General features: G+C 37.5%; 1 protein-coding gene across 3 annotated transcripts in view; it reads left to right on the top strand.

The window, feature by feature from the left end:
• ARFGEF1 (ADP ribosylation factor guanine nucleotide exchange factor 1) overlaps nt 1–16,078 on the top strand; it is a 153,624-nt gene that overhangs the window by 41,836 nt on the left and 95,710 nt on the right. For all 3 annotated transcript variants that reach the window (XM_002916380.4, XM_019796558.2, XM_019796560.2), the window contains exon 2: nt 15,888–15,918. In XM_002916380.4, the coding sequence (XP_002916426.1) occupies nt 15,888–15,918 (31 nt within the window). The remainder of the gene's footprint in view (nt 1–15,887; nt 15,919–16,078) is intronic.

Genomic DNA, 16,078 nt, shown 5'->3' with positions numbered 1-16,078 from the left:
ATAAAAACTGCATTTTAGATTTTTCTATTCTTTTGAGTAAGTCTTGGATGGCTATGTATTTTCCCCTTAGGACTGCTTTGCAGTGTCCCATAGGTTTTGGACCATTGTGTTTTCATTCTCGTTGGTCTCCCTAAATTGTTTAAATTGATTTTTAATTTCCTGATTTACCCAATCCTTCTTGAACAGGATTGTTCTTAGTTTCCAGGTGTTTTGAATTTCTTCCTTGTGATGAGTTCCAATTTTAAAGCATTGTGGTCTAAGAATATGCAGGGAATAATTTCAGTCTTTTGCTATCAGTTGAGACCTGTTTTGTGACCCAGTTTATGGTCTATCTGGAGAAAGTTACGTGTGCATTCGAAAAGAATGAGTATTCCGTTGTTCTGGGGTGTAGTGTTCTGTATATATCTATGAGGTCCATCTGGTCTAGTATATCATTCAAAGCTCTTGTTTCTTTGTTGATTTTCTGCTTAGGTGATCTGTCTATTGCTGATAGTGGAGTGTTGAGGTCCCCTACTATTAACGTATTATTTTCTATGTCTCTTTATTCTGGTTAAGAGTTGGCTTGTGTATCTTGCTGCTCCCCTGTTGGGGGCATAGATATTTATAATTGTCATATCCACTTGTTGGATACATCCTTTAAGAATAATATAGTGTCCTTTTGTATCTCTAACTACAGTCTTTAAAGTCTAATCTGTCTGATATGAGAATTGCTACCCCAGCTTTGTTTTGAGGTCCATTGGCATGAAAAATGGTTTTCCATCCCTTCACTTTCAATCTGGATGCATCTTTAGGTTCAAGATGAGTGTTGTAGACAGCAAATGGATGGGTCATGTCTTTTTGTGCAATCTGCAACCCTGTGGCATTTTATGGGAGCATTTAGGCCGTTCGCATTGAGAGTGATTATTGAGAGATATGATTTTAATGATGTCATGTTGCCTGTGAAGTCTTTGTTTCTATAGATTGTAAATCTGTTCTGTATTACTCTTGGGCCTTTTTACTTTTCTGGAACCCCCCCTTAATATCTCCTGTAGGGCTGGTTTGGTGGTTACGAATTCCTTCAGTTTCTGCGGATCCTGGGAGGTCCTTATCTCTCCATCAATTCTGAATGACAGCCTTGCTGGATAAAGGATCCTTGGCTGCATGTTTTTCTCAGAGCTTTAAAAATATCCTGCCAACGCTTCCTCTCATTCCAGGTCTGTGTAGACATGTCTGATGTTATTCTGATACTTTTGCTTCTGTACACAAATTTCTTCACCCTGGCCGCTTTCAATACTGTATCTTTGGATCTAATATTTGCAAATTGCACTATGATATGACGTGGCGTAGGTTTGCCATGGTTGACCTTGGGAGGGGTCCTTCCTGCCTCTTGGACACGAATGCTTATTTCCTTTGCTAGATTAGGGAAATTTTCAGCTACAATTTGTTCAGATATCTCTTGTAGACCTCCCTCTTTCTCCACCCCCTCAGGGATGCCGATGATCTGAGATTGGAATGTTTCATTGAGTCAATAATCTCCCGTAATCTACATTCTTCAGATTGGATTTTTTTGAGGCTAGTTTCTGTTTTCACTTTCTCTTCTACCATCCCATCCTCCAATTCACTAATCCGTTCTTCTGCCTCATTTACCCTGGCCGTCACAGCATCTAGTTTTGATTGTATTTGATTCATAGCATTTTTAATTTCTGCCAGATTCACTCTCATTTCCGCCCTTAGAGATTCTATATTCTCGTTAATATTTTCGTTAATATTTTTTCAAGTCTATACATCATCTTGACCATTTTTACCTTTTTTTTTTTTTTTTAAAGATTTTATTTATTCATTTGACAGAGATAAAGACAGCCAGCGAGAGAGGGAACACAAGCAGGGGCAGTGGGTGAGGAAGAAGCAGGCTCATAGCGAAGGAGCCTGATGTGGGGCTCGATCCCATAACGCCGGGATCTACACCCTGAGCCAAAGGCAGACTCCCAACTGCTGTGCCACCCAGGCGCCCCTTGACCATTGTTACTCTTATCTCCATTTCTGATAATTTGGTTATATTCATATCTGTCAGTTCTGTGGCAGAGGCCACAGACTCATTATCTTTTCCTTGCTTGGGGGGGATTTCTCCTCCTCGTCATTCTGATGAAGAGAGGTTGCGGGGTTGCCCAAAGCCAAAATTATTGACCAGGTCCCATGCAGTGTGCGCTTGTTTTATAGGGACCTTAGTGATGTGGGCTTCTTGATTTTTCAGCCTGCCTTCTGGGGGAGGGGCCTGCTGCACTGATACTCAGGCAACCCTGTTTGGGTAGAGTCGCCCTGTCCCCTGCGAGGGGGAATGGGGATAGGCACAACGTGAGCTGGTATTTCTAGGCTTTTGTTCTCTGGCAGCTTTCCCTGGCAGTTGGTTTTCTGTGGCTCTTCTGAGAGTCAGAGCAGCAGTGGCCGAATCCTAGCCTCTGTCTCAGAACAGAGAGATTGCAGTCCGCTCTCCACTGAGCTCCCTTGGCCTCTTTAACTCCGTGTCTGTTGGTGATGCGAAAAACCCTGCAATGTCCTGGGTTGTGCGCCCCACAGCTGGTGTCCCAGCCTTCACTTCCAGGGCCTGCAGGTCTCTGTCCTTTGTGGGGTTTTTTTGGTTTATTTGTTTTGTTTTGTTTTGTTTTGTTTAAAGATTTTATTTATTTGACAGAAAGAGAGAGACAGGGAGTGAGAGAGGTAACACAAGCAGGGGGAGTGGGAGAGGAAGAAGCAGCCTCCCAGCGGAGGAGCCTGATGTGGGGCTCGATTCCAGAACACCTGTATCACGCCCTGAGCCGAAGGCAGACGCCTAACGACTGAGCCACCCAGGCGTCCCTGTCCTTTGTGTTTCTAGCACCGCCAGCTGCCCCCGGTTCCCTTGCGCTCTCCCGAGCTCTTGGATTCAGTCTAGTTCAAGTGTGCACTCCAGAGCTCCAGTTGTCAGTCTGGATGTGCACCCGTTCCGGAGCTTCCGGATTTAGTCCCGTTCCAGTGAGTGTTCCGGAGCTCTGGTTTTCGGTATGGTTGCACCAGCGCTCCGGAGCTCCCGGTTTCAGTCTAGTTCGAGTGTGCACTCCGGAGCTCTCGTTTTTAGTTTGGATGCACGTGCTCCCGAGCTTCTGGTTTTAGTTCTGTTCCAGTGAGCGCTCTGGAGCTCCTGTTTTCAGTCTGGTCGCTCCGGGGCTCCGGTTTTCAGTCTGGTCGCACGCGTTCCCAGGCTCACGGTCCCAGTGTGTTTCCCGCGGGTGCCTGTCTGCAAGTCCGGCCTGCTCCCCAATGCAGGAGGCTACTGCTTCCCGGTGCCCGAGCCCGGCAGCTCCCTCCCCCTTCCGTTTATCTTACAATATCTGTGCGCGGATTCAAGGCTCCCCACTTCGTACCTCAATACTCAGCGCTGGAGATGTTCGTTTGTAGGGATCCAGATGTATCTTCCTGTGTCTCAGGCTGATTCTGTTGGTTTTCAGGATGGTCTGGTACATATCCAGCTTGACTCAGGGGACCAGCTGACAAAGGGGACCCCTACTCCTCTGCCATCTTTTTTCCCCGTAGATTAATTTTAGAACATTTCTAATCACCTTTATAAAATCCCTCATGTCTGTTCATTGTTAATTCCTATACCTACCCTGAGCACCCACTTACCCTACTTTCTGTCTCTGTAGATTTGCCCCTCGAAGACATTTCATGTGAATTGAATCATATAGTATATAATCTTTTGTGTATGACTTTTTGTTAGTATGTTTTTGTGTTTTATCCTTGTCCTACCACGTATCAGTATTTAGTCCCTTTTTATTGCTGAATACCATACCATTGTATTGAGTTGATGTGTTTATGCATTCACCCATTGGTGGACACTTAGATTGTTACCAGTTTTTGGCAATTATGAATAAAGCTGCTTTCAACATTCACATGCAAGTCTTTGTGTGGGTATATGTTTTTATTTCTTTTGGCTAGGTACCTAAGATTGCAATTGCTGGGTTATATGGCAAATTTATGTTTAACTTTTTAAGAAATTGCCAGTGTTTTCCAAAGTGCCTACAGCATTTTACTTCCCTCCAGCAGTGTGTGAGTTTCCATTTCTCCTGTCCTCCCCAACATTAGTGTATATCTTTAGAACGTAGTTAGCCATTCTAGGGCTATGAAATAGTATCTCGTGGATTTGATTTGCATTTCCTTAGACTAATGATGTTGAGCATCCTTTCAGGTACCTGTTAGCCATTCATGTATCTTGCTTATATGATGTATAATGTCTGTTCACATCTTTTGGCCCACTTTTTAATTTGATTGTCTTCTCATTTATTGAGGGTTATATATCTTTACGAACTGAACAACTCCCCCTGCACATTCATTTCTTCTCTCTCTTGCTCTTTGTCATTCCTTTCTTTTTCAGTACTTTGTACCTCCCTAAATTCTTTTTTCTCCTCAAGGTTTAGTTCAAATACCACCTTCTTTTTGAGGGCTTTCCTGTTTAGCTATTACTTACACTTCTGACTTTCCTGGTCCCTTAGACGAATTATTATTTGTTCCTTGAAATTCAGTAGTTAATTATTTTAAAAAGTAGAAAGATCTTGGCATTGGTGGACTTAAAATATTGAGTTTCTAATGTGAATATAGTAATTTATTATTTTTCTGAGGCATGAATTTGAATCAGTTGTGTATTGCTTTTCAAGGCTGGTCTGAGGAGGTGAGTCACTTAGCCAGTAATTGAGGTTAGCCACTGCCTAGGAACATGGCAGCTTTGGTTATTTACTATAGACTTATTTACAAATTTTAGGAATTTGTTTTAAGGTCTGCAGACTATCCTTTATCAATTTCAGTGGCCTGAAATTATCTTGAATTTTTAAAATTGTTTTCATGTATAACTTATATCCTCTACTAGATTTTATGATCATTCAGTTACGCATTCAGCAATCATTTACTGAGTGTTCACTATGTTAATAACATTGGCGCTGTCATTCAGAGTGTGTCCCCGGGTGTGTCACTTAGGTATCTCTGCTTTCTCTTGTATACATCAGAAAAACAATAGCATCTATCTCAAAGTTGCTGGCGGATCTAATAAGATATTTTAAAAGCATCTGCAGTAGTATCCAGCACTTGGTAGCTGCTCAGTAGACATTAGGTGTTATGTGCAACTTGTGATAAGAACCAAAGATGCATTGGTGCATAAGACTGACGGGGTCCCTTTTTTTGCATAGTTTATAATCTGGTGGAAAATGGAGACACAGAACAAGTAATTAGATAAGTGAAGAGCGCTACTAAGAAGAAATAAAATGTCTGTATTTCTTTGTGTTACCTCACAGGGGAAATGATGGTTAATCGAGGGGATGGAGATGAGGGAACTATGGATTAAAACTGTAGGGTAAAGACCGAGTCAATGAAATGATTCCTCTAATACAGGGTTGTATTAAAAGCCTAACAGTATGCGTACATATAACTTACTTGTTTTATCATGCTTTTGAAAATTGTGCTACAAGAAGTGTATCCAAAAAAAAAGTGTGGTATCAGTATGCAAGTCTGTTCACAGTTAAGATATGCAAAAAATACATTTTCAAAATCTGGAATGTATTTTGGAAGGGCAGGATCAAGCATTTGACTTTCTACCTTAATATTGCAATTGTTTTGTTGTCAGGACAAACCAAGAGGTGGGCTTGATGGTGGTGCTTCTGGAGATTAAAATTGTGAATGTATGTGTTTAATAAATTTTGCCATACTATTATGAGAAATGCAGATCTAGTGTTTTCATATGTGTTTGTGATGGGTCAGATCTTGACTTGTACATCATTCTTCAAAGTATATGTAGATTAGTCATTCTTCAAGGTCTGTATGCTGGACTATAAGAAAATTTGGTGTTTAGCTCAGAACGCTCAATGCTGCATTGGTTATTTAATTCTTAGTCCTTATACTTTTTAATGTAAATATGTGTAAATTTTTGCTGGTCTAAGATACTTTTGAGATTTTTTTTGGAGAATAATTTTATTTGTATCTAACTACTGGTAGATTCTGATAAAATCATAAATGTATGATTACATGAGATGTTTGCTATTATGACTACAATGAGGATAACTTAATAGACTAGATATATTATTGAAAATTTTATATAGTGTAAATACTGAGAGGTTAAGTCATTTTCCCTTCATTTTTTTTTTTTCTTAAAGATTTTATTTATTTATTTGACAGAGACAGCCAGCGAGAGAGGGAACACAAGCAGGGGGAGTGGGAGAGGAAGAAGCAGGCTCCTAGTGGAGGAGCCTGATGTGGGGCTCGATCTCAGAACGCTGGGATCACGCCCTGAGCCGAAAGCAGAAGCTTAATGACTGCACCACACAGGCGCCCCTCCCTTCATTTTCATTTTAAGATCAGAGCTGCTTTTATGAGGAAAAATAGTCCTAATATCTAAAAATCTCTGTAAAAATAATGCAAAAAAATTTTTAAAGTAATATTTTTTAAGGAACATTGAAATTGGAAATTAATATTTGTAGATTTAAAAGTAAATAGATACCAGCCTTTAATATTAAGCCAAACTTATAAAAATATTTACCAAAATATTTATTGTCTTGTTTGCTTAATTTTTTAATTTAATTTCTCAAAATAGTTAAAATATGCACATGGTGTAAGGCTTAAAAAGTACAGAGAAAGATATAAGATGAAAAATGTTTTCTCCTGTTATCTAGTCACTTCAATTTTTTCCCTTTAGGCAAACACTATTTCTAGCAAATTCTTTCAGCGAGGGTTCATGCATTTGTATATAGCATATGTGTTGCTTTAAACATTTCCCTTGTTGTCTGTTTTAAGGGGAGCCTTTGACTGTACCTCTATCCCAAATTTAAATACTTTTACTATCCCAAACTTTTAGCTATTTGTTCTGAAAGGCTCTTATAATTGGAGAGAGTTGTACATTTATGAAATGCTTTCATAAAATTGTTCAGGTGGTTGGTTACTCAGTATTTATGTTGTTGCTTGTACTTTTTTAAACATATTTTATTTATTTGAGAGAGAGGGAGCACAAGCAGGGGGAGCAGCAGATGAAGAGGGAGAAGCAGGCTCCCCTCTGCATGAGGAGCTCAACGAAGGGCTCAATCTCAGGACCCGGAGATCATGACCTGAGCTGAAGGCAGATACTTAACCAGCTGAGCCAGACAGGCACCCCTGTTGTTTGTACTTTTTCATATTTAAAACTTAGCTAAAGAAAAAGAAAAAGATTAAACCCAGCTAAAACAAAGTACTTCATACCTCTTTGATAAACCTAATATTCTTATGGGATAGACAACTAGATGTTAACATCCCTGTTTTAAAAAATCTATAAAATGAGGTTTAAAAAGTGCATACAGTGACAGACCTGGGGTTTGACCATTGTCTTTTTGGGCCTTCAGCCCATTTCTTTCTTGTTTTTTTTTTTTTTTTAAAGATTTTATTTATTTATTTGACAGAGAGAGACAGCCAGCGAGAAAGGGAACACAAGCAGGGGGAGTGGGAGAGGAAGAAGCAGGCTACCAGCGAGCAGGGAGCCCGATGTGGGGCTTGATCCCAGAACCCTGGGATCACGCCCTGAGCCGTGGCAGGTGCTTAACAACTGAGCCACCCAGGCGCCCCCAGCCCATTTCTTTCTACTGTATTCCACTTCTTTGACCAAGCCCAGGGCCCTGACTTACAATGCAGTATTTTTTCCATGACCCCCATAGCTGCTGCTTCTGCACATCTGATATTGAGCAGAATCTGTGAAATGTCTGATTGTTTATTTACCACTAGGGGTGTTAACACTTGGAACAATAACTCTGTTCTTTTTGATTTTCACTGTAGTCACTGCAAGTTGTTGACAGTGAACAACCACTGTATTCTTTTCTATCTAAATATTAAGTTCCATCAAAGGATCATTTTCATAATTCATGATTTCTCTGAATGCTTATTTTCACTTACTGAGGTTTCTTATATTTGGTTTACCTGTATTTAATACTTTAGTGTAATTAGGCAGGCACTTGATCTGAATTCTATTGAGATTTTCATTTTGTATTTTTAAAAATTTTTATACATAAAATCTGAAATGGAAAAGAAAATTATTTACTTGGAATATTAGTCACTCAAGTCACATTTCTAGTTTTGGTTTTCAAAACAGGATTCCTTCTATTTCTGAATTAATAAGCAGCACAGTGGTTTTCTTTCTTAGAACACTAATTATGATAACATTATAAAATTAATATGCTTTTTCATTAATGAGTTGTTGAAACTCAGCCATTTGATTTGGGCTTGTTTCTTATCAAAACCACACTTAAGTCGCTCTCTACCCCTCTTGTCATCTTGTGTAAGTTACTTCAGGGTTTTTAATCTCTAAAGTGGGCATGCTGGTAATACTGTGTGCTATTCTAAGAATAAGATGTGTGTAAAACTGCTCTGTAAATTGTAAAATACACAAATATGAGATATTTTTTTTTAGATTTGTTCCTATTCATTGGATTTTGGTGGGCTAATTATAGTTTTCATCATCTTAGAAAATATTTCTCAAGGGTCTCAGTGTTGTTTATGTGCCAGACATTCAAGAATCAGTTTCAGTCTATTAGAATTTTTTTTTTTTTTTAAAGATTTTATTTATTTATTTGACAGAGATAGAGACAGCCAGCGAGAGAGGGAACACAAGCAGGGGGAGTGGGAGAGGAAGAAGCANGGGAGAGAGGGAACACAAGCAGGGGGAGTAGGAGAGGAAGAAGCAGGCTCATAGTGGAAGAGCCTGATGTGGGGCTCGATCCCATAACGCCAGGATCACGCCCTGAGCCGAAGGCAGAAGCTTAACCGCTGTGCCACCCAGGCGCCCCGCCCCTAGAATTTTTAATTCTAGTTTTAAGTTATTTATTATGGAAAAAATTTTTAAATGCATTAGAGAATTTAAATTATGCATTATCTTTAGCCAGAGATCAAGGCCTAAATTTTAAAAGTTTTATAATTGTACAGTGCCTTTCTGTTAAAAGTAATTAAAAAATTTAAAGATGTAAAGTTAAATTTGGAAATTCAAAGTTTGAGTTATTTGTAAGGTACCCCTTAGGTGGCTTTTGTTGTTTTATGGTGGAAACTTCACTTTTTCATCTTTATTCTGAAAGTTCCAGTGATATTCAAGCAATTGAGGTCAATAATAATAGAACTTTATTATGCTCACAGATTCATTGTGTGACGGGATTTCAGTTAGGGCATGTTGCTGTTCCACAATGTCTGGGGCCTGAGCTGAGAAGACTCAAATGACTGGGTGAGATGTGAATGGCTGGGAACTGGAATCCTCTGGAGGCTTCTTCACTTACATGTCTGGTGCCTGGGCTGTAATGAATGCTGGGCTCAGCTGGCATTGTTGACTGAACCTCCATGTGGCTTAGGCTTCTCACCTCAGGGCTGTTGGCTGGGTTCCAAGAGTAGGTGTCTGGAGACCTAGCATTACAGGAGAATCAGTAATAGGGTATGCAGCTGCTTATCCTTCGACCTAATCTTGGTTGTTGTTCTGTTACTTCTACTGCATTCCGCTGATTATAAATCTATCTCCTCAACCAGCCCTGATTCAAGGGGAGGAGAATTAGATTCTGTGTCTTGGAGGGATCTGGCAAGGTCACTTTGCAGAAGGCATGTGGGATAGGAGATAATATAGTGACTCTTACGGAAAATACAGTCTGCCACATGGTGTCCTGATTTTCAAATTTATACATCTTAGTACCTAGTGAATAGTGCCACTTGAACATTTCAGCGGCTTAAAATAAAACACTATCAAAACGTATCTCTTCTCCACCCCTGCTCCTTTACCCCTGCTCTCACACAGTGAGGAAACTGCATTTTGTGTCTAAGTTAATGGTACCTCTACTATGCAGTTTTGCAAGCCAGATCTCTGCTTGCTGACAGCCTCTCCTTCACCCCTAGATAAGTGAGAGTGTTTCATTGGTTATCTTTCCAGGTGTTCATGGAATTCACATTTATTCATCCCTGTTGTCACAGCTTTAATTCAAGCCATTGCCTTCTCATTAGGTTACTGTTGCATTCTATTTAACTTCTGTATTTTTATTTAATCCTTAACTATATGAAATGTGGTTCTAAAGTCACACAGTTGGCTTTGAAAAAGTAAACCTAGTAGAATATGTACATTTAAAGAAACGTTATTTTTCAAAGTGATCCCTGCATTTGTGCTTTTTAATAAATGTTTTTGTTTAAAGTTCTTTCGTGTGTGTGTGTGTGTGTGTGTGTGTGGTCATAAGTGATCAAATCACTGTTCTTAATTGATCCTATATCATCTTTATAGTTTGGGTTACAGGCTTCTGGAGACTAATAGAGAGTTATGTTATCTTTTTCTAGAATAAACTTACAATTTGAAATAGTTCAAAAAAGCGCTAAAGTTAAGAACTTTTGTGGTTACATACCACCCTTCATACTTGGCTCCATGCCGACTGTGATTAATTGGTGGTTAGAATCTGATTCCCTGTTTAGAGATTTCTTTTTGTGAGGTTATTCATTCAAAAGAAAGAAACAGGCAGGAGAGAACTGCAGACAGTGAATTCCACAAATATTTCTGAATACGGGTACTATTATGATAATTGATGCATATCCTCCCACACACTGCTTTGAAGGAGACAGCAGTTTGGATGTATAAGTTCTAATGTGTTTATTAAAAACTATTCATTTCACGTATAAAGTCTTTCCTTAGATTACCAGTTTAGTTTGCGTTGAGTAAATACTGCTGTTCTACAAACTATACTTAAGACAAAATGATGTCATGAGAGGTAGGTATAGATCATTCATAGTGTATAGATAATAGAATTTGTTGAATTATATTGGTATTATTTTGAAGTTTACATTTGTATTTTCAATGGGTGAAAAGAAAGCCGCTAAGCAAGTTGATAGTAAGCATAATATTATGAGAGGGAATATTTAATATACTTAGGAAATCAGGCATATAACTTGTATATAATAGGTTATTTTTCAGTAAATCATTTTTTCCTGTTCATTAAGTAAGTCCTATGCCTTATCAATTGTGTTTACTTGGTTCCAGGTATTTAATGTACCTAGAAGAATAAAACTTGTATTTCTTGCAAAGTACTTCATTTCTATATTTTTTATGCTAATTTGCAATGACCTATTTCCCCCAGTTTTAATCTTTCTATATATAATGTAGTGGTTGTGTTTCTGTGGTTTTCAAAATTTTTTTTAAAACTAGTTCTGAAGGAATAGGGAGAGTTGATGGCTAGAGAGAAAGTAATTCCTAAAAGAATTGCAGTATTAAGTTTTTTTAAAGGGCTAAGACTACATAGTTTAAAAACTTAAATATCACCAAACAAATTCATCATCTGATTTTTATCTTATTTCAGCTCAGAAGTGATGACTTTTTTTTATGACATCCAGTATTGTCTATTTGCATTGTCTAGTGTTTCCAAAGCAGTGTAAAAAAATACTTTCCTGTTTGCGGTCATCCTTATCATGATTCTGACTTTAAAAGCAAAGTATTTCACAGTTAAGCACTATGTGGTTTTTAGTTTGAGTATGCTAATATTTCTCAATGTGATGCTTTAATATTTTTTTCTTCCAAGTGCGTGTTCTTTAGTAATTGAGAATTTACTTCTTAATTCTACTGTTGAAGGCCAACATGAAGTAAACTGTTTCTAAGCCCTAATTTATTAAAATAGACAGTTGCCTCAAAAACTGTATTACTGGACATTCATTATTAGGAAAACTGAAAAGGAATCCGTTTTTAGCATGCGCTCAAAAGTACGATGAATGAATGGGTGAAACCAAAGCCATGGTGAATGAAATTCAGCTCTCTTCCAACTCGTTTCTTTTAACTGCTTGATAGAGATGATTTTTAAACTTGTTTGTGAATCAGAATCCCCTTGAAGCCATGTAAAAACACATAGACTGTAGGACTCTACACTCAGAGTACTGATTTGGTACTTACTGATTCAGTATGTCTTTGTGGGTCCTGGTGGTGGTGATGCTGCTGGTCCTGAGACCATACTTTGAGAAGCACTGCTTTATAATGTTTATCCTAATTGTAGAATGAATTTTCTGTTCAGTTGCATCAGTTGATAGAAGGTTGCTTAAATATAGTACAATGTGTTCTGCGTAAAACACTAAGACAAGAGAAACTAGCTTCTGGATCACTACTTACCTGCTGTTTGACCTTAAAGTTATTATTTAACTGATCTGATCCATGATTTCCTCCTCCATAAAATGAGGAGTTGTCCTTTGAGGATAAAATTAGGTAATGTGTGGAAAAATGTTTTAAACTCTACATTGCTGCAAAAATATAAAATAGTATTGTATATTCTTTAAAAATTTCAGCTTGTTTTAAAATACTGTGGCTAGAGGGTATTGTGCTAAGCAAAATAAGTCAGGGAAAGACAATTATCATATGATCTCACTGATATATAGAATTTAAGAAACAAGGCAGAGGATCGTAGGGGAACAGAGGAAAAAATGAAACAAGACGAAACCAGAGAGGGAGACAAACCATAAGAGACTCCTACTTATAGGAAACAAACTGAGGGTTGCTGGAGGGGAGAGGGGTAGAAGGATGGGGTAACTGGGTGATGGACATTGGGGAGGGTATGTGTTGTAATAAGCACTGGGTATTATATAAGACTGATGAATCACAGACCTGTACCCTTAACAACAAACAAAAAATACTGTGGCTTATCATATCATTACATTAAGTATTTTGAGAAATACTTATTTTCTACCTCCCCTTATTGCCCCTTGTCCTTTTAATCTTGATTACATTTTAGTGACGATGTCTTTCAGTTTAAGTAGTATCAAAAGGCTTTGAAAGGAAGCATACTAAAATGAGTACACGGTCTTGTGGGACTCTAAAAATACAAGTATTTTGTTAGACCAGAAGAATAACCATGCAAGCTGTGCTGATAGTAATCAGTGGGAAAAATTTTAATTATTCTGTGACCCTTAAAGATTTTATCAAAACATTTTAAACTTTTTTACTGTGGGTTATAAATGTATAGGGAAAGGAAAAAGTAAAACTCACATTTAATACGAGGTAATTTAAAACATTAGAAATATTGAGTTAAGTTTTATTTCTTTGTAAAAAAACTTACCTAGATCAGTTTGAACAGTACTTGCTTTGTATAACTTACAATATGGAGATAGAAAAAAATATAGTACTATCTGAATTAGAGAAACATTACATTCAATATAGTTTGTGTTGGGTATGTTTTATTAGATTATCTAAATATGGATATTTAGGGGTGCCTGGGTGGCTCAGTTGGTTGAGTGTCCAATTCAGTTTTGGCTTAGGTCATGATCTCAGGGTTGTGGGATTGAGTGCATGTCAGACTGCGCACTCAGTGGGGAGTCTGCTTGAGATTCTCTCCCTCTGCCCCCCCAAAATAAATAAATAAATAGATAAATGTGGGCATTTAAAAATAATGGAATCATAGAATAAAATGGTTCATTGAGTCTGATAAGATCCTTTGAACCTTAATGTTTTAGAGCAAAGGTCAGCAAACCTTTTCTATAAAGAGCTTTTCAGGCCAAGGAGAAAAATCAAGAATATTATATAAGTACTTACATACCAAGAGAGAACAAATTTACGCAAATTTTTTATTGATGAGTTTCAAAACAGTCATAATTGAGTATAAATTTTGTAATCCTGGTCTAATGAGAATTCTTTTAGGTGGAGTAACATTACTCTTCACTGGGTTTGAAGGTTAGTGTACCCTATCATCAAATTGATAGCAGATATTCAGCTGTAAAAACTATCCTTAAATTCAGGAAAACAGTGGTGGGTGGCTTTGGCATGTTTGCCATGGTTGTTGACTGATGTTTTAGAATATAATGGACTTTTGCAACCATCTAGTAGTGAAGTGAGGGTTGTTTCCTAAGGTCACACAGTTATTTAGTAATAGGTGTTATCAAAACATAGTGCTATTTAAAATGTACTACTTCTGGGGCGCCTGGGTGGCACAGTCATTAAGCGTCTGCCTTCGGCTCAGGGCGTGATCCCGGCGTTCTGGGATTGAGCCCCACATCGGGCTCCTCCGCTAGGAGCCTGCTTCTCCCTCTTCCACTCCCTCTGCTTGTGTTCCCTCTCTCGCTGGCTGTCTCTGTCAAATAAATAAATAAAATCTTTAAAAAAAAATAAAATTTACTACTTCTGATGTTCTTAACCAGAATAACCTATTTCCTCCTTATTTTATAAATAGAAATTCACCTTCTACAAAAACTGCCACCTCACCCCTTCCCCTACTTTACATCTTTTGTCCGCCTTGAATTTTTTCTGCCTTACTTGAGTAATGATAATATTTTAAAATGAAAAATAGCATTTTAAAATTTTTAATGAAGATTTGGGGGCAGTCAATATATTTTCCCTTCATCTGTACTGTGTTTTTTAAGGTGATTTAAATTATTTTTAATTACATGCATTGGTGAACTGTACAGTTTTCAGTATCAGACATTGTGAAATTTTATTAAGTAGTATTTTAAATACCTACTAATACTATTTTCATATTGTCCCCTTCTACTTCTACCACTGGTAAAATGGAAAGAGCTTTAGCCCACAGAGGGCTAGACTGAAACACCAAACATTTGATGTAGGTAATGAATAAATTGTGTGTGTATGACAAAGTGATTTGACAGAACCACTTTATAAAGAGCTTAATATAGTCTCTGGATGACTTAATTATTAAATTATAGTCTGGTAGTTTTTTTTTAATACCAAATTTAACACAGTTGCTCAATATTCATAGATACACCTATGTAATAGAATGGTTAAGAAAGCAGGATCTAGAATTAGACTATTTAGTTGTGAAACCTGATTAGCCAGATACCCAAGCCATGCAGCCCTTGAGCAAATTATTTAACCTGTTTGTGCCTCACTTTCCTAATCTTTAAAGTGAAGATGCTAGCACAAGCCTCGTAGGGTTATTGTGAGGCTTAATTATGTTAGTACATGTAAAATGTAATAGTGCTTGGCACATATAGTCCATTCTCAACAACTGTTTGTTACAATAATAGTAATTATAAATATTATATTTGAATGTTTTTCTTTACAAATTTCAAACAGGTTTAATCAGTTAACCAGACACCCCCCCCCAGCCTATTAATTAAATTTAAGGGTCTTTATTACAGGTAGAATTTACCTAATGTACCTCATTTTATAAGTTATAAATAGCAAAAGGGAAAATTTCCCATTGAATTGGGCATGTGTATTTTACAGTGCCTTATGTGGTCATAAGTAGAAAAATTTGGTTAAATATCAACACGTGTACATGGTCAAGAGGTTATGATAATCTTTTTTTTTTTTTAAGATTTTATTTATTTATTCGACAGAGATAGAGACAGCCAGCGAGAGAAGGAACACAAGCAGGGGGAGTGGGAGAGGAAGAAGCAGGCTCATAGCAGAAGAGCCTGATGTGGGGCTCGATCCCATAACGCCGGGATCACGCCCTGAGCCGAAGGCAGACGCTTAACCACTGTGCCACCCAGGCGCCCCAAAAGGTTATGATAATCTTGAAATAGCCACGAGAGTGATGTGTTGAGTTTTTTTTACCCCTCACTGAACATGGTGCCGTATATTTTATAACTTGAATACATAATGTTCTTAATATTAATGCTTCTGGTTAGTGTAGTTACTTGACCAAAAAAAAAATCTACTTTGAAAAAAGAAATTGTTTGGGAATTAGTAATCTGCAGTTGTACTTATCCTTATGGATATTAATATATATTCTTTGTATAGTTTCATTAAACTATATTGTATAAATTAATACATGTAGCAGCAAGAGAATTTTAGTGCTGAGTTTTCTTTTGAATTTGCATTGTTCCCAAATTCTTGTAGGAGTTACAAATTAGTTACAAAGCCTGTAATCAAATTACTTGATGATCTTTCTGTTGTCATGTTTTCTAACATATGCCTCTTTTTTCCCCCCCAGAGGAAATAAAAGCGGAGACTGAAAAACAGAGGTTGGTGGGGTTTCTTTTCTTTAGTAAAAATAATTTGCAAACATACCAGTCTTGGCTAAAATATTAATACAATCATCTATATGTGGCAAATTTTCTGTATGTGATCTTTATAATAAAATTAATAAAAAATGGCTTTTAAGAAATATAAGCAAAAAGATCT

Source organism: Ailuropoda melanoleuca, chromosome 9 (assembly GCF_002007445.2).
Source record: "Ailuropoda melanoleuca isolate Jingjing chromosome 9, ASM200744v2, whole genome shotgun sequence".
Lineage (NCBI taxonomy): Eukaryota > Metazoa > Chordata > Mammalia > Carnivora > Ursidae > Ailuropoda > Ailuropoda melanoleuca.
The sequence above is the reverse complement of the archived record's forward strand: the minus strand, read 5'-3'. Positions and strand labels throughout refer to the sequence as shown.